General features: G+C 40.3%; 1 protein-coding gene and 1 long non-coding RNA gene across 3 annotated transcripts; one reads left to right on the top strand and one right to left on the bottom strand.

Annotated features, from left to right (window-relative positions):
- The first annotated feature begins 836 nt into the window (after window positions 1–836).
- On the top strand, window positions 837–2667 carry LOC133457981 (uncharacterized). The gene is made up of 4 exons (XR_009783917.1): window positions 837–989; window positions 2051–2176; window positions 2268–2299; window positions 2377–2667. It is a non-coding gene; the product is annotated as an uncharacterized LOC133457981 (long non-coding RNA).
- Window positions 2668–10142: 7475 nt separating this feature from the next.
- Window positions 10143–25439, bottom strand: LOC133457972 (adhesion G-protein coupled receptor G6-like). Of its 2 annotated transcripts, XM_061737384.1 has the most exons (14): window positions 25341–25439; window positions 24779–24837; window positions 24267–24482; window positions 21804–21972; window positions 21397–21559; window positions 21107–21229; window positions 20887–21006; window positions 20682–20727; window positions 18668–18762; window positions 16930–17045; window positions 16379–16647; window positions 11578–11683; window positions 10889–11208; window positions 10143–10748 (listed from the first exon to the last, which is right to left on the bottom strand). In XM_061737384.1, the coding sequence occupies exons 1-14, from the start codon at window positions 25346–25348 to the stop codon at window positions 10639–10641; spliced, it is 1920 nt and encodes a 639-aa protein (XP_061593368.1). In that variant the 5' UTR covers window positions 25349–25439; the 3' UTR covers window positions 10143–10638. The 2 variants fall into 2 exon arrangements, with proteins under 2 accessions (XP_061593368.1, XP_061593377.1); XM_061737393.1 differs by lacking the exons at window positions 21397–21559; window positions 21804–21972; window positions 24779–24837; window positions 25341–25439 and having other exon boundaries at window positions 24267–24351.

Raw genomic sequence — 25439 nt, 5'->3', positions numbered from 1 at the left:
AGCTGGCCTCCAGCCCTGCCCCTTCCTCACATTTATGGGTTCACAGATGAGGAGCCGTCCCCGGCCAGCACAGAGTCGTTCTGACCGTGAAAATTTAGCCTTCAAACCGACTCTTCAGGAAACCCGAGGGCGATGTCATGGATGGTTTATCCAGGGTTGCAGCCTTTGGTGTTACCTTGCAATCTATCACTTAGATTTTATATTGGCTACTTTTGTTCTTTAGACAGTAGATCCTCATGCTGGCTTCAGCCAGAAGTGTGGAAGTATAACAACGTACCAAGGACACAGGTTAGTCACTTTGGTTATGTCACCGAGCCTTCAGCAGTTTGAACCTGTTGTGGAAAGAAGCTGTACGTTCTAGTGTGTGTGTGTGTGTACGTGCGCGCGCGAGCGAGCGCATGTGTGTGTGTGTAGAAAGTCTGAATCACCTCATGTTGATATGAACATAGTCTTCCTTCCTGGGAAAGCTCTTATTATCCTCATGACTCATTGGTTAATCCCTGGACAGACACGTTGTTAAATCTTCTGTGCGTCAGTTCGGATGTTTTTTTTAAACATGTCTGTCTGATTGTCTGATTCAGTTTAGAATAAATGTTCAATACTGACTAATCATTGTGGGTTCAACCCTGATGAATGTTTAAGGAGTATTAGTAAAGTACTCTTTGCATCCCTTATATCTGTACCTTGAAGAGAAAAAAAACACAATTAGGAACTCTGATTGAACCATAACACGTAAAAGTGAACCGTCATCAACAGCAGTCTGTCCCACTAATTATCCCGGATCAATAAAGCTTACTCATCAACCCTGAGCCTAAATCCATCTCAGCTTTGGGAGGAGGCTGATCCATGCAGGTGTATAAAGACAGGTGTTGAGGTGGTGAGACAGACGAGAAAGACTTGCAAGAAGAAAGAAGTTCACTTCTTTGTCTTGCATCTGCTTGCTTTCCCTGCTCTTCGAAGAGGCGTTTCTTCCTGATACAGCGAAACAAGTAAGTTCCTTTTTATCAGATCAACTGTAAACAGAAGTCATTGTGTAAAGTTGATTTTCCACAAAGAATATAATACCTCATGAAGGCATATTGAAAGATGAAAAAATAGTGTAAATTAATATTCAGTGAGTTTCTATGTTGTGATGTCCGTCAATTATTTGGTGATATTATCTTAAATTTAAGATCTTTTAGGATTTCATAAGTTAGACATTTTAAGAGTACATTAAGAATCTGTGGAGGAATCCATGAATCATGGTCAGCTCCTTACCTTTAATAAACTGATTCCAGTCTTTGATGGAATCCGATCATATGTACGCAGAACTTTCTCTGACATCATCTACTTCATCTGTTATCTAATGAAGTGTTAGGGATCATGTGTTTTAGCCAACGTTCAAAGCTCTGGTTTGGACTTGCTCACACGTTTGTGCAGAAAGCATCGTGGGCATCGCTGTAGATCTCCTGAACGGTGTGGCGTCAAGTAGTGGAAGCGTTGCGTGCATCAAAACTTGGGGATTTTCCATTTTTGACACTTTAACACAAGCCTCAGCCAATGAAATTGTGACTAAACGGAAACGGTACAGCTTACCTGTGCAGCGAGTTGGAAAACATTTAATTGGTTGTTTATGGTAAATTAAATTAAATGAGATGAATTCCTCAGAATTGATGATTTTGCAGAATGTGGGGTTACATCCTTGTGTGACCTTCAACCAAGGATCAGTGAATTCACAAGACTTGAACTTGTGGAAATGTGGATGTGGGATGTGGAAGATGGATCACTCTACTTGGATGTAGTTCTGTGATGTCACAGAACCATCTTACTGAACAACAGATGTCCAGACCTACAAGACACCGAACAATGAGACATGATTGTGTTAACTTGGACTTTTTAAATTAGCAGTCTCTTTAGAGGATCTCAAGCAGTCTCTATCAGCCGTGCTGCGCACGGGAGCCATTCCAGATTTCGAGTTGGGAGTCAATTCAAACACCCAACTATCTAACTATATGTACACGACAGACTGGCACTGATAAATTGGATAAAACATGTTTCTTTCTTTGTAAAGCCAAATCTTGAGGATGAATACGTCAGCAGCATCACCAGTGGAAGGCACCAGGCCTACTCCCCCCGACTTCAACCAGAAGGAGAGCAGACAGTTCAAAAGCAAGGCTCCAAAACCTGGTCAGAAAAGGTGAGCCAAGACCCTGTCAACCCCCACGCCTCACGATGCCCGCTGTCTCTGCAGAATAATCATTTCTGTTTCTTTGTCTTGGCCCAAACAGCTTAAGCCTGTCAGGGATGGACAGCTTTGAGGGTGAGTTTGAAATTAATTTTCGCTGTAAGTCTCCGTTGTGTTGAAATGTTCCTCATGTTGGGTTCCTCTGCCTGCAGACTCGTCTGTGATCTGCCCCTGGGAGGACTTTGGGGATGCCGAGCTGAACAAGCTGGCTCAGTATGGCATCATCTAAGCGGGCCGTCTCGGCCATGTATTCATGAGATTTCACCAAGCTTCTAGACTTCCCCCTCTGTGGGGGATGAGGAGCACGCCCAGGCCCGGAGAAGAGCTCCGATCACGTGGGAGCAGCTCCCGCTGTGGACCAGAACTCCGTGGCCCCAAACTCCGTGGCCCAAACCCCAACATACTCTTGCTGTTATTTTCTTTAATTAAATTATAAATTAAAATGCCAGTGTGCTGATGTGTATTCATTTTAACAATCTCATGTGGAGCTTTTGTTTTTGCCGTTTACCTCGGCCACATCAGCCGGGATGATGATCCTGGTGTGTTGATTAGATACAGCTTTTAACTTAGCGTATCACAAGTGTAAGACAAAGTTCACTTATTTTTTCATGCAAACATGGCAATCATCAAGTCCTCCAAGATACTCATGGTTAGAACTGTTGCCTCGCTGCAAAGAAGTTCCCGGTTAAACTCCTGGCAGGAGTCTTTCTGTGAAGAGTTGCAGTCCTGTTTAATTCACTAGGTTCTGGTCTAGACCTGTAGTTCCTCTACAGACCACTAGGTTCTGGTCTAGACCTGTAGTTCCTCTACTGCCCACTAGGGTCTGAGTCTGAGTCCATGTTAAAACGTCCAACTTTACAGCAGAAATAAATAATTATCCAGTCTGGTACAGAACCAGTTTTGGTCTCCATCGTTAGATTTCATATCCATGACAACTGGATGGAGGTGAATTTTTATGTTGCTCTTCAGGTAAAATGATCTAAGGCAACTAATTTATGTATAATAATTAGGGGAGGAGTCTTTTGATGCAAAAGCACTCTTTAGAAAAGCTTTGCGTGACATCAAAGTGGGGTTGTATAGTTTTTATTCTTCAGTCTTTGAGTGTAAGTGATAGACAGAGTTAGTGATAAAGGTAAAGCAGAGTTTACAGGTTAAAGTGTAAGCTGGAGAAGTCTCATATTACTGTTGTCATGATCACAGATGACATCATCCAGGATCAAAACTCTCCATGCATCACAGGGGACATTTAAACGGAATTTATCATAATTTGTTTGATTTGGAAAGACATAACTTCAGATCTACTTTCTCTGAGGACTGGAGTCTTCTTTGAAGACTGCGGTCTCTGTTTTGTTTTGACAGGAAAGAGATTGTATCTGCTGTGAAACAGGGTGGAGGCTCGGTTCTGTTCTGGAGCTGCTTTGCTGCGTCTGGTACAAGGGATTTTGAATCTGTGCAGCTACAATGAAATCTCAAGATCATCGAGTCCTTCTGGAGACTAATGTGCTGTCCAGTGTCAGAAAGCTTGGTCTCAGTTATATTTGTATCCATAAGGTTGCGTTGTTATTGCAGAGAGTTATGGCCAACTAACTGGTTTTCTGCCTGTGCGGCTCTTGACCAAGGTATATTGGTATCCTTATTAGCTTTATTGCCCGAACATGGCAGTTCCTAATCTTAATACATCTGGAGGGGCCGCTACAAAATTTACAACTTGGAATACTAAAGGTGTTAACCACCCAGTGAAACGCAGCAAAGTGTTTGCTCGCTTATCTCAATTGAAAACTGATGTAGCCTTCCTGACTGAAACACATTTGCTTAATAAGAACCATAATATGCTGAAGAGGGGGGGCTTTTCCCAAGTATTCCACTCCAAGTTTGACGCCAAGTTCCGGGGTACGGCGATCCTTATTCACAGGGATGTGCAGTTTATAGAATCAAAGGTAATATCGGGCAGTGATGGCCGCTACATTATTGTACAGGGACACCTGTTTAATGTACCAGTAATACTGGCATGTGTGTATGCCCCCAATTGGGACAACGCCAAATTCTTCAGCGACCTGTTTTCCTTGCTTCCAGACATGTATAGCCATAATTTGATACTGGGGGGAGATTTGAATACGGTGTTGAGCCCCTTATTGGATAGATCCAGTGCGACCCCTGGTGCAATGAGCAAATCGGCGGAGACGATTAATGCTTTCCTTCAGACATATGGAGTGATTGATGTGTGGAGGTATAAACATCCAGGGTCTAGACAATATAGCTTCTTCTCCGCAGCTCATCAGTCCTACGGCAGGATCGATTATCTTCTGTTGGATAAGAGGCTTCTCCCTTTTCTAAAGTCAAGTGAATGTGAGAGCATTGTTATTTCAGACCATGGTCCAGTCACTATGACGCTGGGCTTTCCAAATAACATACGCCCGCAACGAGTATGGCGACTAAATTCACGTCTATTATCAAATGAAGAGTTTGTTGACTTTATCAACTCTCAAATTGACTTTTTTACAGAAACAAACAAACATCCAGACATAAGCCACTCTATTTTTTGGGAATCGATGAAAGCATATCTACGGGGTCAGATAATCGCCTTTAATTCTGGTTTGAACAAGAGACGGGCAGCACGTCTTCACGAACTGACATCCCTGTTAAAGGACCTTGATAATAGGCATTCAACCTCACCATCCACAGACTTATATAAGGAGAGAGTTACACTACAAACGGAGTTTGATATTTTATCTTCTGGGGCAGTGGAGGAGCTTCACCTTAGATCCCGCCAGGAGTTTTACGAACATGGCGAACGAGCCAGCAAATTGCTGTGTCACCAGTTGAGACAGTCTACAGAGGCTGGACTTATTGCCGAGATTGACACTTCAGAGGGAATAACTACAGACCAAAAATCCATAAACAATCAATTTAAAAAGTTCTATGAGGACCTCTACAGCTCTGAGGGTTGTGAGGACGCAGAAATGTCTCAGTTTTTTGATAATTTAGAGTTACAGACCCTAAGCGACCAGGATAAGTCTGACCTTGATCGGCCTTTGACGGTGGCTGAAATTGATCGCGCCATCAAAAAAATGAAGGGAGGTAAGGCTCCCGGGCCAGACGGCTTCACAGCTGAGTTTTATAAAACATTTGCTTCCAAACTTATTCCTATTCTGAAATGTGTATATGTAGAGGCATTGGAACGAGAGTCACTCCCGCCCACAATGACCCAGGCCACAATTTCAGTGCTCCATAAAAAAGGAAAAGATCCTCTGAGGTGTGAATCGTACCGCCCTGTCAGTTTACTCTGCTGCGACTATAAGATTTTAACCAGGGCTCTGGCTAGCAGGCTTGAGTCAGTTATCCATACTGTGGTACATCCGGACCAAACAGGTTTTATTTTAGAGCGCCAGCTCTTTGGTAATGTGCGTAGGTTGTTCAATATTATCTACTCTCCTGATGCCCCGCCCACAGCGGAGGTTTTATTGTCGCTCGATGCCCACAAGGCTTTTGATAGAATTGAATACAAATTTCTTTTCACGGCCCTGGAGAGGTTCGGGTTTGGCCCCATTTTTCTATCATGGATCAGAGTCTTGTACGCTTCACCACAGGCCTCGGTTTGCACTAATAAGTTGATTTCCAACTACTTTCAGATAGGTAGAGGCACCAGACAAGGTTGTGGACTGAGCCCCCTGTTGTTCGACCTCGCCATTGAGCCATTGGCAGTTGCCCTGAGGGCTGATGAGGATCTCGCTGGTATTACTAGGGGCGGCCAAGTGCATAAATTATCACTCTATGCAGATGACCTGATCTTGTATCTGTCTGACCCTCTTGTTTCCATCCCAAAGGCGTTAGATATTATCTCCAAATTTGGCAGATTCTCAGGCTACAAAATTAACCTCCCAAAGAGCTTATTGTTTCCTGCCAATGAGCTGGCTCAGAAGTTGTCACTCGGGTCATTTCCACTAAAGGTAGTCTCTGACTCTTTCACATACCTTGGGGTGAATGTGACTCGGAAATATGGAGACCTGTTTAAATCGAACTTTAAGCCAGCCCTGCAAAAGGCTAAACAGGACCTGGCGCGTTGGTCGACGTTACCCCTGTCGTTGGCCGGCAGGGTTAACTCAGTCAAGATGACAATTATGCCTAGGTTCCTATTTTTATTTCAAACTGTGCCCGTTTTCATACCAAAATCCTTTTTCAAAGAGCTAGACAAATACATCTCAACCTTTATTTGGAATAAGACCACACCGCGTATTAGAAGGTCATTCTTAGAGAGACGGAAGGAGGATGGGGGTTTAGCACTACCAAATTTTCTACAATACTACTGGGCGGCAAACATTCATAAACTGACATATTGGATGGCTGCATCATATGGGGGTGGGAGGATGGTATGGGTTGACATGGAACAACACTCCGCTCATCCTGTGTCGTTGTCTTCTCTGATCTGTGCTCCACTTCCACTCAGTAAAAAACGCCGCACGAATAACCCTTTAGTGAGTGGCTCACTCCGTATCTGGGCGCAGTTTAGGACGCACTTCAGATATAGGGAAGCTCTATCTTGTCTCCCGTTAATATCTAATGCCCTTTTCCCACCTTCACTTATGGACACGGCGTTCCAATTATGGGCTAGGAAGGGGTTAAAGCGGGTGAGGGATATGTTTAAAGATGGGTCATTTATGTCCTTTGATCAACTGATAGAGGAATATGACATTCCTCGCTCACATTTTTTCAGGTACTTACAAGCACGGGATTTTGTTAAGAAATATGTTGCTACATTTCCCCTACTCCATGCTGATGGTTGGCTTGATGAGTGGTTGGAGCTAGACCCGCATCAAAAAGGGCTGGTGAGCATGCTTTATAGTGAGATTCAGGAGATGGCATCCCCATCTCTGGATCGTATCAGGGAGTCGTGGAGTGAGGATATGGAGATTGAGATTCCGGACGATTCTTGGCAATTGGCAATTAAACGAATTCATTCATCCTCTGTTTGTATCAGGCACGGGCTGCTTCAATTCAAAGTGCTCCATAGACTACATTTCTCCAAAAGTAGATTGGCCGAAATTTACCCAGATGTGGATCCAAATTGTTACAGATGCCACCAGGCTCCAGCCACTCTCAACCATATGTTCTGGTCATGTCCATCATTATCACAATTCTGGTGTTCCGTTTTTGAGACCTTCTCCTACATCTGTGGCAGGGAGATCAGCCCTTGCCCCTTTGTTGCTGTGTTTGGAGTGGTCCCTGGTGAAATAACAGTATCTGTCCCCCAATCTGATGCTATAGCTTTCTCCTCCCTGTTGGCCCGACGCCTAATTCTGTTCAACTGGAAATCAGCGGTTCCCCCGTCACATCGAAGATGGGTCGGTGACGTAATGGCTCACCTAAAATTGGAGAGGATCAAATATTCCACCAGGGGCTCAATCCAGAAGTTTTATAAAGTTTGGCAGCCGTTTCTGGATTATTTCAGTTACAAATTCCAGGCTGAAGGGGCTCAAGTGTGAGTTACCATTCTCGTAAATTTAACCAATTCGGTATGACAAATGTAGATCTGCTTAAGCGCAACGCAACATGAAAATATTATTTTTATTTTTATTTTATTTTTATTGTCTGTCTGTCGTCTAGTACCTTTTATTTTATTTTTATTTTTAATGGATTTCAAGGGTTTTACTGTATTGTCCATTTGTAGTCTTGTTTGTATGTATGTTTTTGCTTTATTGAAAAAACTAATAAAAACAATTTAATAATAAGAAAGCTTGGTCTCAGGGTCATGGGTCCTCCAACAGGATAACAACTCAAAACACAGTGAGAACCAACCAAGAACCACTCAGAACCAAACACTGCACTATTCTGAAGTCTCCTTCTATGAATCCTGATCTGTTGAACATCTGTGAAAACATCTGGAACCTGCAGTCTGGAGAAAAAACCCTTCAGACCTCAGACATCTGGCAAGGAGGATCTCAGCTAATAAGATCTTGGACACGTCCCGATTAGCAGGACCAGATTTAAATGAGATTAGGGCCCAAGGTGTCTAAAGCCTGTGTGTGCGCTCTTTATATTCTCGACTTGGGTGACTCCTCCTGGGGACAGAATAAAGAATGCACCATAGAAGAAAAACAGGCAGAACTTAAAGAGAAGAAGAAGAAATCCACATGGATGGATTGTTTTACTTAACACACACATGAACATACAGTTGGTACTTAATTATTCAGACCCCTTTGAATGTTTTCCTCTTTGTTTCATTGCAGCCATTTGCTAAAATAAAAAAGTTCATTTTATTTTTCATTAATGGATACTCCATCTTGACAGAAAAAAAACTGAAATTTAGAAAAACTAAAATTTCACATGGTCATAAGTATTCAGACCCTTTGCTGTGACACAATGTTTAACTCACATGTTGCCCTTTTCTTCTGATCCTCCTTGAGATGGTTCTGCTCCTTCATTGGAGTCCAGATGCGTTTAATTAAATTGATTGGACATGATTAGGAAAGGCACACACCTGTCTATATAGGACCTTACAGCTCACAAGGTTACAAAAGAATTTCCACAGCACTCAAGGTTCCTAAGAGCACAGTGGCCTCCATAATCCTTAAATGGAAGAAGCGTGGGGTGACCAGAACTCTTCCTACACCTGGCCGTCCAGACAAACTGAACAATAGTGGGAAAAGAACCTTGCTGAGAGAGGTAAAGAAGAACCCAAAGATCACTCTGGCTGATCTCTACAAATGAAAATATCTTAATATTTGACACTACAATACTGTTTCAGGAAAAATTTGATTTTAGATCTACCAGTGTAGGTCAGATCAAAAGAATTGGACTCTTTCATGAGTCAACCAGAAAACCAAACAAGCATTTGGGATAAAAAGTTTATAAAAGTTCCCCTTACAATTTAAATGGCTTCTGTCACACAGTTTAACATGAACTCATCTTTGTTGACTTTGTTGACTCTGGCTGGGGTCTGACATAACATTAAATGAAGATGAGATTACATTTGATTGCATTTAAGAAATGCTTGCCTTCTTCTTTCAGATTGTTTCTTCAGGAGGCGCTGCAGCAGATCAGCTGTTCTCATCTGTTTTCATCTTACCGTGTCTTCAGCATCTTCCTGTCACACCAACCGGGAACACAACCTCTCACCACATCCAGATGATTCCTCTTTCGTCTTCCAGTTATAGCCTGCTCTGTCTCCAGCATCCTTTTTTTTTTTTTAAATTCAAATCCAGTTCAAATTAAAAAAAAAAAAAAAATGTATCCCAAAAGGGAAATTCATTGTTGCAGTAGTCAAGATTTAAGCCTCTTTGGGATTCTTTGTGGAGGTTGATTTCCGTGGACCTCCTGTAGAGGTCTGAAGGACCTGAGCTTCCTTGAGAAGTAAAGTCTGCTCTGTCCTTTCTTTTAAACAGCATCAGGTTTGTATCTGCTGTCCAGGCTAACACTGAGGTATGCATACTCCTCTACCACCCTTCACTTCGCCTATGATTGAAAAATGATTCGACTTAATCCCTACTCTCCTGAAATCGACAATTATCTCTTTTGTTATGTTCATATTCAAGATGAGGAGATTGTTCCCACACCATGCCATAACACAGTGCACCGGCCGTCTGTACCCAGTCTCTCCCATCCCCAACGTATTCCATATCCCTCCTCTTTATGCGTCCAAATCATCTCTATCTAGTTTTTTGTTTTAATCTATGTGAACTCTTGGATAATATCCTTATGGGAGAATGGAGACTGTGTTTTTAGAGCAGCAGTTGAAACTGTAGAGATGACCATGTCTTCTGCGCACACAATTGTCATCTGCAACTGTTCTGCATCCGAAATGATGACGTTTTAAAACTCTCATTTATGGCATTTTCACACAGCAGTGCAAAACAAACACAAGCAGAGCATATCTGAGCTCCACCAGCTGAAGGAAAAGAAGATATAAACAACATCCATCGTTTAAATTTATTTTAAATTTTATTTCAACAGGGGATTAAAATCTCTTTAATTTCTAATGATCAAATATACATTATACAAGTTATACAATTGTGCTTAAATTAACTATTCACATTCACGTCTATTTTGTGAAGCATAAACTACAGGAACATCAACATCATCACAGGTCAAACATGCATAAAAAGGTTTTAAAAATGTTATTGCAATGACTGCTTCTGGTTATACAAAAAATGATTAATGAAACCTGGCGAAACAGCTCATGTAAATAGTTTTTTATTTGGTAAAAATTACATTTTAATTGGCTTCAATTTTAATAAATCAAAGCACAAGTAAGTATTTACTTTGATTATTTGTAATTTATATAAATCTAATGAAATTTAAGGAAAATGTGAGCTTATAGCATGATCAACAGTTGCATGTACCGGTATATTAATATTAATCTTCTCATGACAAGTTATTATTGATCTTTTTTAGAGGACTAACAGAAAACAGAACTACCGTTACTCAGATTTGGTTCCTGAAATCCTCACAGGAGTTGAGAGTTTCTCCTCCATTTCCCTCTCCCTCTGCTTCTTGGTTGACAGACAGATCCACAAGAAGATGAAGAAACCTTTGAAAGAAACATCAGCTGTGATTAAGTGACATATGACCTGGCGTGAGCAGGACGGAGCTTAAAAGCCCCTCAGACAAACACCACAAGCCAAATGAGCACTGGCTCAATCAAAAGATCACAGCTGACAGCGCACCGACCTTGCAGAGAATTGAGGATGCAGAAAAGGTAGAGGATGGGGTAGTTGACGTATCCCGAGCCCAGAAAGGCCAGGCCCCAGGTGGTCCCCAGCAGGCAGGTGAGACTCATCAGAGTGATGCTGGTCTTGCAGGACACCCTGGACCTCGGCGGGGGGTTCTCTTTAGTCTTGACACTACTCTTTGGCTTATAGTTAGTGATTTGTCTCATCTTCCAGATCCGAGAGGCCACCACCACTAATATGCCAGAGTTGAAGAGGAAAATAATGGCGAAATATACCACGTTTAAGGAGTAGAAGTAGACGTCGTCTGTGATCCAGCAGCTGGAAAAACAGACGGGGGTGTCAGAACAGAATTCACAACTTTGCTACAAGGAATCGTTTTTCAGTTTGGATGTGCTGGTGTCACAGATGACTGCCATTACATTTTTTGACCTCTATATTTGTTTTCCTTTTTGATTTTATTTCTTAGTTTTCTGGTTTAGTCTTTCCTGTGATTTTTTAGGCTGTTCTCCTCAGAGAAAGTTGGAAAGAGATGGAGAGAAATTCACAAATCCAAAGAAAAATGTTCCACATCTGTAAGAGAGCCTGTATGTTACTGTTTGAGAAACCCTATCATCGTGTAAAAATGGCCTTGCATCAGTCTGCAGCTGAATTATGCTCACGGTCTAATGGAAAGCATATTTTACTTACATTGCATTGGTTTGATCTGTATCGGATAAAGATAACTCCACGACTCCGTAAAACTGCTTGACGTCCTTCACTGCCAAAGTGGTCACGACGATCACACCTGGAATCCCTGAAAAACACACCATTACATGCACACGCACAATTTGACATCATGTTAGGTTGTTTGTTAATGTTTAAGGATATATCAGAAGTGTACCTGCAACAGCTAAATTTAGCATCCAGACTTTGTTCAGCCTGATAAGTTCAACCCTATTCCAAGTAAGAAATACTATGTATTTTACTTTCAGTCACATGTTTGGCCATCTACTCTGTGGTTCTCTGTGGAATAGAGCCTCAACGAGTTTCCTCAAAAGCTTGTAGTTAAAGATGGATTTTTCATCTTTTTAACCACCTTTGATGCACCTTTGATTGACTGCAATGCAAATGAACCGTGGGACTAAATGATAAATGAGATCTGTAATAATGCAGCGACGTATGGATTCATTGAACAAATGTTACTTAATGTTAAAGAATAAAAAAAAGAAACTCAGTCATTAACTGAAAATAGATCATTATTAGCAGTGTTGGGGTAGTTACTCAAAAAAAGTAATCCATTACATATTACTAGTTACTTTAAAAAAAGTAATCCCTTACACTACTTAGTTACTGGTTGCTGAAAGTAACTAGTTACATTACTAGTTACATTACTTTTGGATTACTCCGCAATATCACCTGAGCTGCACCATAACTCGATTGCTCATGAACAACATGTACAGGACTGTCTCAGAAAATACGAATATTGTGATTTTCTGTAATGCAATTACAAAAACAAAAATGTCATACATTCTGGATTCATTACAAATCAACTGAAATATTGCAAGCCTTTTATTATTTTAAAATTCCTGATCATGGTTTACAGTTTAAGAAAACTCAAATATCCTATCTCAAAAAATTAGAATATTCTGGGAATCTTAATCTTAAACTGTAAACCAAAATCAGCAATATTAAAATAATAAAAGGCTTGCAATATTTTAGTTGATTTGTAATGAATCCAGAATGTATGACATTTTTGTTTTTTTTAATTGCATAACAGAAAATAAAGAACTTTATCACAATATTCTAATTTTCTGAGACAGTCCTGTAGTTGGAACTTTATTACTGCAGTGCCCAGATCAGCACCAGAAGTCCCGTAAAATCCCGTAAAATCCCGTAAAATCACGTTAGAGGCTGATTTATGGTTCTGCGTTACACCAACGCAGAACTTACGGCGTAGGGTATGCGGCGACGCGCACCGTACGGTGTGTGTTGCCGCGTACCCTACGCCGTAGAGACTGCGTCGATTTAACGCGGGACCATAAATCAGCCTCATGTCAGACAAGTGCTGCAGCGCAACGTGTGAAGACGCATGAAAGGCAAGTTTGATTTTCTTTTCTGTTCTCCCGTTCTACATGTAGTTGAAAAGCTTAAAGTAACTAAAGTAACGTATTTTTTCTTGTCTTAGAGTAACTATAACGGGATTACCCAAATTACAACTGTAACGCTGTTACTGGCGAATGTAATCTCGTTACAGTAACGCGTTACTTTGTAACTTTGTACTTTGTAACGCGTTACACCCAACACTGATTATTAGCCATTTCCAGCCTGAAATTTGAATTAATATTTAGAAAATATTTTTTTTTATTTGAATTGTTTGTTTATTATACTTTTTTTTTAAACCCTCAAATTTGTTTTTAACAGTTTTTAAATAATATTTTTTGTGTCATTACGACGACATTAGGTTATTTTGTTCATGTATTTATTTTACTGTATACACATTTTTTTATTTTGTTATATTTCTGTAATTATGTCGGTGGTGCCGAGGTCTGAGAAATGAATGTTTCAAGTATGATCCATCCAGCATTTTGGGGGCTAGAGACTGTTTTGGTTCAGCAGAAAAAATTTACTGGAAACTGATCCAGAATTTGGGAGGAAAAAATTACATGACGAGACAAACACACCAACTGCTCAGTGAGTGAACCGCATGTCTTTTTTGGGCCTGTCAGCCACTCTTCTTAGCTCTCAGGTGCGTCAGTCTGGGAGCCCACTTTCAATCAATTAAAGATTCTTTATTTATTTTTTTAGGAAACTCCAACACACTGACCAGGAAGTACAATATCTAATTAGTTAGAAACTGCTTTGTTGTTTGACTATGACTTTCATTTCACTGCAGACATTATGAATTGAAGATATTTCATGTTATATCTTAAAACTTTTGTTTAATTTTTGAATTGGAAGCCTCTGACCGTGCCAAAGAAGTACAGTGCAGCTTGGATCACTTTGCAAAGTTGTAATTAATTCTCTTCATGAGCTTTGTTTGACAGTCCTTCATCAACCAATCAGCTGACTGCAGTGTTTCCAGCTCCGCCATATGTACAGCACCCCAGCTCATTGTATTCCACCAGAAACATGCCAATACCCAGCACAGCAGAGTATTATTTTTGTATGTTCTATAACTTTTGATAATAGAAATATGTATACTGTAACTGGGTGTGGTGGTGCTGCATCCAACTATACAAATGGATTGACTCAGTATTTAACAAAATAAGTTACATCAAAGTTGCAATTTGTAAGTGTATTTTTTGACATACTTGTTGAAATTACCGCAATTTTTTTAGATAATATTAGACAAACTAGGTAATTTGAGGAAGTCCTCCGCTCATTTGGCACTAGGGCTGAACGATATACCGTTATCGTATCTATATCGAGATATGAACATTCAAGACATTAATAACGGAAAAGCAACGATATAAACGATATATTTCCGCTCGCCCTGCTTGTAAAGCTCGAGCAGTCTCCATAAACACTACTTTTAAGATTGCCATTGAACGCACCACTACGGCCAGCCAACCACAAAGCTTATTTCATGCTTGCTGTTGATCGACAGCTGAAGCCAACCAATGACAAACATAGGAGGGAGGGAGGGAGACGTGACTGAGACGCGGCACACAGCCACACACACACGGAGCGGAGAAGAGCGGAGAAATCCAAACGGAAGAAAGGAGACATGAGTGCGGAGGATAATGCGGCCGGTGGCAGTGCAGAATCTAATTTTGTGCCAAAACATAAATCATCCTCCATTATTTGGAGGTATTTTGGATTTAGAAAGGATGATGTCGACCAGAGCGAGGTGTTGTGCAAGTCGTGCTTGGTGAAAATTGCGACGTGTATTTCGCAGCCATCCGTTTTTTTTTTTTGAAATTACAAAATAAAAATAGAGAAATAAACCAAAATAATCCGTTCCCCATCTTTTGTTTTGATAATAAAAAATTCATTGATGTGTTTGAAAATCGAAATTGGGAATTAAAACAGCGAGTGGAAAACTCTTTTCTCTATTTTCTATTCGTTGGAGGATACTGAAAAACAAGGATTGGACAAATGGGGGGATTGCACATGCGCAGTAATACATTAAGAAAGTTGTTTCTGGTTCTTTTGTTGATCAGATTGAAAGTTAACATTTTTAGATATTTAATTGTTGAAACAGAAAATAAATCAAATATGAAACCTGGGAGTGAAACATGAGTTTAATCTGTAATCTGTCTTCACTCCGTCATGAAACTGCAGTGATGTTGTGACAGTCCGTTCAGCTGCAGCGTCCAATCAATAATCAATAACATGTACTGAACTCTAACTCTAACTGCATTGGTTATTTATCGTTAAAGCAGAGCTACAGTAAAATATTTTGATTATTATTTATTATTGAGTGACTTTATGTTAATGTTGATGACTGGCAGTGAGTTCTAATCAATAAAACTGCACTCTTTTGATTTCTGACGTTTTTATTTTTCTGAAAAATGCTTGGTTTTCACCGAACCGAAGTCATATCGTATCGTATCGATATCGAGATATCTGGCATAAATATCGAGATATGAAATTTTGTCCATATCGTTCAGCCCTATTTGGCACCACCTGCAGCTCGCAGTTTCCAGGTTTACAAGTTTACGCCGCGCCTGTTGCAGCTCCACCAGTCGTGGCCGGGGGGAGTGTTTACAGAATGTCAATCAAAGTCACACGCTACAGAAGACCACCCACCCCCTCAACCCCAGCCCCACGCTTCAAGCAAACATTTACCTGACCCCGCTAGACTAAATGTTAAACTCTTATACAACATTAATTGGCTATAAAATTTATTTAGCACCATTAGTTCCATTATTGATATCTGGTGGGTGGGGGGGGGGGGTTTACTGCAGCTTTAACACTTATTTTTTAACACACTTTTAAGAAATGAGACTCTCTAGCGCCACCCTTCACCACGACGGTCGTTGGGGGTACTGCAGCCAACAGTGAAGCCGGCACGGGAGAACGGGGAGAACGTGCATGCAGCGTCATGTGACGTCACATCCGCAGGACAGTGTGGGAAATTGCAGCACATTTTGCAGCACACAGCCTGTTCAAGGCAATGGAGAGATACACTAGAGGGCTCATTCTTTTTGGTTTGGAACGCTTCATCTGACATTATTACTAGAAAACTTAAAACGTATACGAATTTTTTTCATAAATCCTGCCTCAATCCGGCCTCAAGCTCCTTTAAATGCCTAAATTAAAGGCAAATGTTTTTTTTTTCTTGGTTTTCAAAGATGCTCCAGGGGGAGAGATGAAAGGTCTTTGAGAATCTTCCCAGTTTGCTTTACTTTTGAGAAGTGACTACATCACTCTTTGTTTTAAGCCCGTGGTTCCCTCACAGTTTCTATCAATCTGCCTGACAAAGGACAGACGTGTTTGTTAGTTATTTTCTGGTAAAGTATCTCACACTTCAAGCAGGTGAACATAGTAGTGTTGGAGAGCTCACCCCAACCAGCAACAGACAGCTTCAGCATGTAGTGTTGGTAGTCGGTGTTGAACACCTTTATCATCAGGAAGTACAGGTGAAGTGCCTCTAAGGCCATCCAGGTGAAAGAGCACATCAGGGAGTAGTGCATGGATGCTGCGAGAAACACGCACACCCACTCTGTCTCCACAGAAGCCTCCCAGTTGGTCAGCAGGAACGTCACATTGAGCAGCAACAAGGCCCCACTCAAAGACACGTGAATGCTAATCGAGTGGTCAAATTTGTGTTTTCTGAGAAGGAAAATAAATATGCAATAAAAGACATTAATAAATCCGATGACAAGATGTAGGCACTTCTTTACATGACACTCTAGCTTGAGGTGTTTTAACCAGAGATTTTAGTTTAAGCCCGTTTTGCTCCAGGTGCCACTAAGTAAAGAAAAAAACAGCAATCAGAGCAAACAAAGCCAGTAGAGAGGCAGATTGAGGATTATTCTTTAACAAGGTTACACCAAGTTTTAAAATCATCTTTGCAAAGGTCTCAGGATGAAGTTAACAAGTATACATACGTACCTGCTAAATAAGTAAATCACAATGGACAAAGCACTGAAGAAAGCTGAAAGGCCGCAGCCTATGTTACTCAAGATTGACAGAATATTCCAGTGGACTTGAGCAATTGGATCTCTCGCCTGAAAAACAGGTGATTGAAAGAATTCTCCCATGTAAAGCTTGTATATCGGTAGCCTATAGCCTATTGAAGTTTGACCAATGATACATGAACGACATATACCTAATTCCCTATAAGTTAATATAGAGTGGCAAGAAACAAAGTATTTGAATGCCCTGAACAAATCCACGTTTGTTTCATCTGTCCATTTAAAGGGCATTGGTGCTCTTTGACAAACTTCAGATGGACAGAAATGTTAGCTACTTCCTCCATGGAAACTATATTTGTTCAGTGACTTGCATAAAATGCACTCACAAGCAGAGATATGTCTGCAGTTACTGTTATATCTTTTTTAGTCTTTAGCTGTTACTTGTATACTACTACTACTACTACTACTACTACTACTACTACTACTACTACTGCTACTACAGCTGCTGCTACTGCTACTACTGCTACTACTACTACTACTACTGCTACTGCTACTGCTACTGCTACTACTGCTGCTACTACAGTTACTGCTACTACTACTGCTACTACTACTGCTACTACTGCTACTACTACTACTGCTACTACTGCTACTACTACTACTGCTACTACTACTACTACTGCTACTACTGCTGCTGCTACTACTAATACTACTACTACTGCTACTACTAATGCTACTACTACTACTACTACTACTACTGCTACTGCTACTACTGCTACTGCTACTACTGCTACTGCTACTACTGCTGCTACTACAGTTACTGCTACTACTACTGCTACTACTACTGCTACTACTACTACTACTACTACTGCTACTACTACTGCTACTACTGCTACTACTACTACTGCTACTACTAATGCTACTACTACTACTACTACTACTGCTGCTGCTGCTACTACTGCTACTGCTGCTGCTACTACTAATACTACTACTACTACTACTACTGCTACTGCTACTGCTACTACTGCTGCTACTACAGTTACTGCTACTACTACTGCTACTACTACTACTACTACTACTGCTACTACTACTGCTACTACTGCTACTACTACTACTGCTACTACTGCTACTACTACTGCTACTACTACTACTGCTACTACTACTACTACTGCTACTACTGCTGCTGCTACTACTAATACTACTACTACTGCTACTACTAATGCTACTACTACTACTACTACTACTGCTGCTGCTGCTGCTACTACTGCTACTGCTGCTGCTACTACTAATACTACTACTACTGCTACTGCTACTACTGCTACTGCTACTACTGCTGCTACTACAGTTACTGCTACTACTACTACTGCTGCTACTTCATTGAGGATTCTGTGTTTCACTTTGAAATAAACGTGTATCTCTCTCCAACCTTATTCAGATCAACTTCTCTTGATTATAGGTTCTCCTCATCTGAGAGTTCACATCAGTAGATGCTCCTTATCCACGACACCGGAAATAAAAATGTTTGAGTGTCTTTTACTAAAGTTCCAGTAGCTCTAAACCATGCATCCAAATTAACTTCATTAATTAGATTCCAAGCATGCAAACAGCAATCATTTGTAAAAGTAATCAGTCTTCTAAAACCCGATAAATTCAAGGGCTTCACATGCTTTTTCTTGCCACTGTATCATAAATAAGTCCAGTCAAGTGTGTGTCTTTACCAACAGGACAGCAAAGGGTGTTGTATGGTTGCAGTTACAAATGATCTTGTCTGTGTCATTTAGGGTTTCACATCCATCCGTCCTCCAGTCAAGATCTGTCAAGAGCAAAAACACACTGCCAGTCAGATAACTATTTACATTAAAAAAAAAAAAAAGTTCAGCCGTTATGGGGTAGAGATTGTATATTCTTAAAAAACTGGAACATGATAACAGATACATTTCTCTGACAGCAAAGTTCATGTTTTGTATATTTCATGTGAAAAAACAAATACGTCTCACGTCTCACTTTTAGGTTCTTGTATATCATGGACGACACAACGACTGCAATGTTCCCACATTCTGTAGCTGCACGTGTCATACGAGCCCTTATCATCGCCCCTCCACAACCATGTTTAATCCTTACAATTTTCTATCTCCACAATAAAATGTCCTAATAGAGACTGTTTAGACAAAGTTTTGAATCTATTTGATTTGATTTATTTGGAATGTCTAAGTAGCTTATCCCACAATAATAGATATGATTAATCATATGTTGTTTTTTAGGTTCTACATCACTTGTTTTTGAAGAAAAACATCTATCACACATGATCATACGCCATGATGATTTGAATACATTTAATTGTATTTAAAAATGGCAATAAATTGTGGTGATATTGGAATATTACGAGAGGCCAGCAGTTCTTCTGCCTTGTTTGAGCCTGTTATATTCTTAAGACTGTCCACTCCTGCTTTGTTGGCATTGTTGTCAAGGATGATTACATCTTGCTGCACCTCCACCACACCTCCACCACCCAACCAACCAAAACTGATTCTAAGGTAAGTATTTATTTTCAACAGTCCCGGTGCAGATCTTGCATTTGTATCTGACCTTTAGATGACCTCTGCTCTTTATGGACAATCATCATACATGTATGTTGTTGTACTATTTCACTGTTTCAACACTGGTAGATCCCAAATCCGTCTAAACAGACACGGTCTCAACATTCTAAATATTCAAAAATGAAATATTTTCATTTCTGAGTACGGTACTTTTATTTTTATTTTTAGGAGTCATAAAAATTCAGAATGAATGTTGTTTTGGGTAATTTTGCTCCTGTTTGATGTCAAAAACAGGTCACATTTGACCCAAACAGTATGTAAGGGTTAACAGCTAGTGTAAGGTTTTTGCATTGATGAAATGTGTTTGGTTATTGCCAAAAGTGACAGATAAGTTTTGTCTGTAGAAAGGACATCGCTTCCAAAAGCTTATGGTTGGTTGACATGCAACTTTACTGTAAAATCTAAGTTTTGCCACCACATTCTTTACCCCTTTTTTTTTTAAGTCAGTAAATCAGTATTTTTCCAATTGTACTATTATGGACTTTAACATGCAGATGGGGGCCTGCAGTTTCTGGGATGTAGCTCTTGGGATATGGAGGGTTTGAACATTGTGCTGTGGAAATGACTGTTCTTGGATTCATGTGCAGCAGCAGTTGCTCCTCTTAAGTCATTGCTGATATAGTTCCTCTGGCGTTGCCACTCCCATTAACTATATTGACCAGAGTTGCCCAGTTCTGGTCCTCAAGGGCCTCTGCCCTGTGTGTTTTGGATGGTTAATTGCTTCAACACACCTGATTCAAATGAATATGTCATTAGCAGATTAGTGTAAATCTTGATGACAAGCTGATGGATATCCATTCATATGAATCAAGACATGAAGGACAACCCCCTTCGAAGAATGGACCTAGGTAACCCTGCTCTGGACCAGAAAACCGACCTATGTTCTGCTTTTTGTGGAGGTGCGCCCACTTTCTCAGCTCATTTACTTAGCAGCTTGGTGGGCAGCTCAGAAACTCAGGTAAGCTATGTCTCCATAACAGGTGCAGTCTGAAATCCTTTTGTTTTTCAAAATTATTTAAGATAAAATACAAGATGATAGACTATTAAAATTACAAAATGAGCTAAAAAATGAATTAGTACATGATGAATTCAATAGTATTTCAGGTACTGCTTCACAAAATTGCCAAACACTTACATGTACCATCCTCATTTAAATAGTGACAAAGTAACTGTGACTCGTTCTGTAAAAAAAAAAAAGATACAAAGTTACATTAAAGTCGACAATACAACACTGTTAAAGTCTTGACTGAACAGTAAGTTGACCTTCTCTTTGATCCGCAGTCAGTAACAGTCCAAAATGATATGAAAAGACTTGGAGGCACATGCAAGAACAGACTCACATCTATATTTTCTTGTTGAGCTCTGAAAATCATGGTGATTGGGGGATTGAGACCCTGCAGGCGTCGCTGCCCCAGCACCTCTATCCTTATAGCCATCGATGAGATAATGTCGTTGTCTACCTATTATGGAGGAAGATGGAGCGGAGGAAGGGAATTGCAGGAAAAAAGCTGCAGACACGAATGAACTGAGACTTTGAAATACAAAGGAAACAGAGAATACCTGAAATTGACCATTCTCCATGTAGTGGACCACACCAATAACCCTCTCATCCTCTGGGAGGGCGTGCAGGGCATTGACAGGCAGCCAAATCTGAGGAATAAAGGATGTGTTCACGCGGTCCAGCTACATGTAAGAGTGGAGAGGAGAACTCTACGTTAGACGGCGTTCACCCACAACACATTGAAACATTAATATGAATCAGCAAAGTTAGCTTTTACCAAACTTAAAGTAAAGTTGCCTAAAGACATCAGGACCTTTAATGTCTTGAAACCAGGTCATCACAGCTGTACCTGTGGGGGTTCTATCTGAATGAGAGGATCATCGCTTGAAGAACTGCGAAAAGCCTCACTGATATTGAGGACTTTTAGAGACACCAGCCCCAGGTTGTGCTCCTGGGTTCCATTCTTAAGCTGGGAAGTTTCCATAATCTTATGGACTGCGTCCTTTTCCGCTCTATGGGAAGAAAATTGTTGTCATGCCACATCAAAGAAAATGTTGTCCAAAGCAATTCAAGTTCATGTAATTGTGACTCTGGGAGCAACATTAATATAGGTTCTAAAATGCAAAGCGTTTTGAGATATTTTGTGGTGCTTAGCAACCAGCAATCACATTAAGATTCATAGTCCGATCAGAAAGGTATGCAGAGCCAGGGAAACATAAATACAAGAGCGCTATTTGCCACATGACAGAGAATTACCGTATATAGGCACCCTTGAGGTCACGATGGTCAGCGAAAATACTGGAACATACACCCCTCGCTGCGGAGAGCCTTATAATTGTGTTCTGCCCAGAGCCGCTGTGTCTCAGGTCGTCAATCAAGGAGAACATGCTCGAGGTGTTGCAGACGTATTGTGTGCATTGGCTATCTGAAAAGTGAGACAGGGATCGGTAACCTGAAACTAAAAGCGTGTGGCTTCTGAAAGAGAGACATGGCATGCAGGCAACCACACGACAAACACGTGCTGACAGTGCTGTCTTTTTCCATGATAACCGACAGTTTAACAAGATTTACTCAGAGCAGTTTGAGCGCAGGCACTCGTGAAAATGCAGATGTCCATTACACGGAGATGGCAGAGATGCATTCAGATCTGCATTATTACCTATCTAAATACGCACAGAATTATGCAGTTTCCATGTTCAGACAACAGTGGTGGCAGTTACTGCCGCTGTTGCGTCACTGAGGACTGAGAGAGTTGACCTTTGAGGGGGATGAGGGGTTTCATCAGAACCCTGGAACAGACTGTACACAGAGTTTATGGTACGTCATTGTACAGACAGTAAAAGTACTTTGTAGCTCTGGTTAATGAGGTCACCCTTGTGATTTTAATTCACTTCAGAAGTCGTGTAGAGAAATCTTCCTCTATGACTGTTTCTGTATCACTGTACTGCCATGCAGTTTTACAGTACTTCAGTGAAAATAAGTAGTTACACTCTGTTACCAATGAGGGGCTTATTCTGAAGGTTTTATAGTGGAGGAGGTTGGCATGAGTTGACCAAGCTTACTGAAGTTTGAACACTTTCAAATGTCACTTAATCTGCCAACACTCCCGATTTAAGCGGGAGTCTCCCGATTTTCAACCATTTCTCCCGCCCTGCTCCCGATTTGTAATTTCTCCCGCTTATCTCCCGATTTTAAAGTGAAATAAGTCAATGGTGTTTCACGTATCGGGGTTCCTGCATGGATGTATTATATTAACGGGTTCCTGACAAACCTGGCAACCCAACCCAAAAGCACTGCCTACGTCCAAGCTCCGCCCCATGGAGCTGCCAATACGTCAACGTCGCCGCCATATTGGATGTGGCAAGACTGCGCTGTAAACTAATACAAGTTAATGGACTTATTTTCATAAAGCGCCTTTCTACAAAGAAATTTACGTTTTACGTCTCATTTATTCATTCACACACGCACTAAAATACTTGGGAAACAGTTAGGCACCAAATATAATATGTTTAATTTTCTCAGATGGCAAAAATAAGAACTTTATCGATCCCACAGTAATTCATGTTATATCAGCTATAGAGAACAAGGTAGTGCCGAAAAACAATATATATCCCCCCCTATTAAAAAAAAAGGAAAATAGAGAAACATATTTTCTCATCAGCAAAGCATTGCATAAACATATTTTAAAATTTTCAAGTTACAAAATAACATATTTGAACCATTTTTCAGATTTTTTCAGTTATTTTATTGTTTGGAAAATGGTTAAAATATGTTATTTTGTTATTTGAAAATTTGAAAATTAGTTTTGTTTGAGAAAATGCTTTGAAAAAAAGCTGAGGGAAGAGTTGGTGGAGAATCAAGTCATAGCAAGCAAGGATCTCCCACAGGAAGAGAGAGTTGAAGGTTCTGGGTTCTTCTAGGGAAAGAGGAAAGGTTTACAAATCTGGCATCACTGATGAAGGCAATGCTCTGCATCCCTCACAGCAATGAAGCTCAGAGAGCTCATTCAGCATGGTGAAAAAGATCCTCACAGAAAACACGATGAGTATGTATAATTCTACTCTTTGCACACTCCTTTCTTGCAAGATTAACCATACCAGCCCTGGCCACAAGTATGTACCCTCCAAGAAAGTGATTGAAGCTGCAAAGTCTGACACCTACAATTACAACAGGTCCTTGGGGGACAAAGGGAACCTGGAAAATTCTACAAATATTGTATTTTATTGTTATTAATACTAAACTTATTTGGCTCCACGAAGGCTGTAGAGTCATTTTGGGAGGTACATTTTAGCACATTTCATTGTAGCTATGGATCTAAAGCTCATTAAAAGTCGCCTTGTTTATATCAGGGTGGGGATGTTGTGAGTGGAGCATTCCAACTGCTACCCCAGAAAATCTTCCTCTTTTTCACAGCCCAATGTTGGCAGGTATGTAACTTAACCAGCAGCTTGTGTTGCATCTGAATCCTGCCTCAGAGCTGTATAAAATCAAATCAAACCATGCAATAACTTTCAGTAAACATTAGTCTATAGTCCTCTCCAAAATCATTTTAAACATGCAAAACTTTCTTTGAAAACTTTGAGCAATTTACACGACTGATTGTACTGTATATCATATGTCGTATCCACACTGAGTGGCAAATATTATATATTTGGGACTGCTTTGTTAAACGCTTGACTGTGCAGGCACAACATCGCATTGGAGAGATGGTTTACTTACATCCATGTATGTCATATTTTAAGACATTAGTTGACACGTTAACAGACGTGTTAAAGCACTCAGATGATCCATTGAACCATGTGCTGTGGATGGCTGTGCATATAAAGATGCAGACCCTGCCATCTGACGTGCAATTCTGATTCCAATTCCCTTGGTCCACGATAACCCCATGCTCCACAGTAATGTTAAGGTCATGATTTGAGATATTGACACACACTAAAGGTGGGAAGAGAAAACCAGAAACACAACTCACTACACCACATAAATGAGCCATGTGAGATGAAATGATCATTTACTTCTCAGCATTTATACTTTACTTTTCCTTTTTCTAGCAGGATGTTTGTTCTAAATAACCAAACTTCAATGGTACAATATTGCAACTGTACAGGCAGGACTGAGTATAGCTTTAAATGTCTCAGCTATATAGATTTTGTCAAGTTTTCAAGACAAAACTATAACTTTGTATTGATGGATTACTATTTCTTTCCACTCTGATGGATAAACACTCGTACCTTGTCCTGCCAGCGTCTCGTGCAGCAGCAGCAACAGCAGTACAGGAACCATAGCTCTTCTGGGTTTATGTCAACATTGAAGATAGATAGATAGATAGATAGATGGATAGAAATACTTTATTCATCCCAAATTGGAAAACTAAAGTTATCATTATTACAAATATTGTCTATTATATAATCTGGTGATATAAAAAAGTTAAAATAGTTTTATTGGCTTTTTAGGTAGAAGATTTAACAAAAAAAAAAGATATGAAGTAAAATCTCATCTACACAACATAAATCATGCGCACCCTGAAAATTCCCCCCACAAGAAAGGAAAAAGCATTTTCTCAAAGCAGTTAAACATACATTTAAAAAGGAAAAACACTTTGATGCAGCAGTAGATGTACGGTAGATACATTTGCGGAAATTTTTAACAAGTTAATTCCTACACAACTACTCAATGTGATCAGTAAAATTCACCTGAGAATGCATTTTCTACACACCTCTTTACTGGAAAATCTCCTAAAACCACCACAGTGATATCTCAAGCATAGCCAGGTGAATGGAAAAAATGACTCACATTGGCATTTAGAAGACATCAGGTAATGCTCTCCTCCGCGCTGAACAACGATGGACCAGGGATGAGCGAGCTGCATCAGCTGAATGAGCTCATGGCTGG

Source organism: Cololabis saira, chromosome 2, assembly GCF_033807715.1.
Source record: "Cololabis saira isolate AMF1-May2022 chromosome 2, fColSai1.1, whole genome shotgun sequence".
NCBI classification, from domain to species: domain Eukaryota; kingdom Metazoa; phylum Chordata; class Actinopteri; order Beloniformes; family Belonidae; genus Cololabis; species Cololabis saira.
The sequence above is the reverse complement of the archived record's forward strand: the minus strand, read 5'-3'. Positions and strand labels throughout refer to the sequence as shown.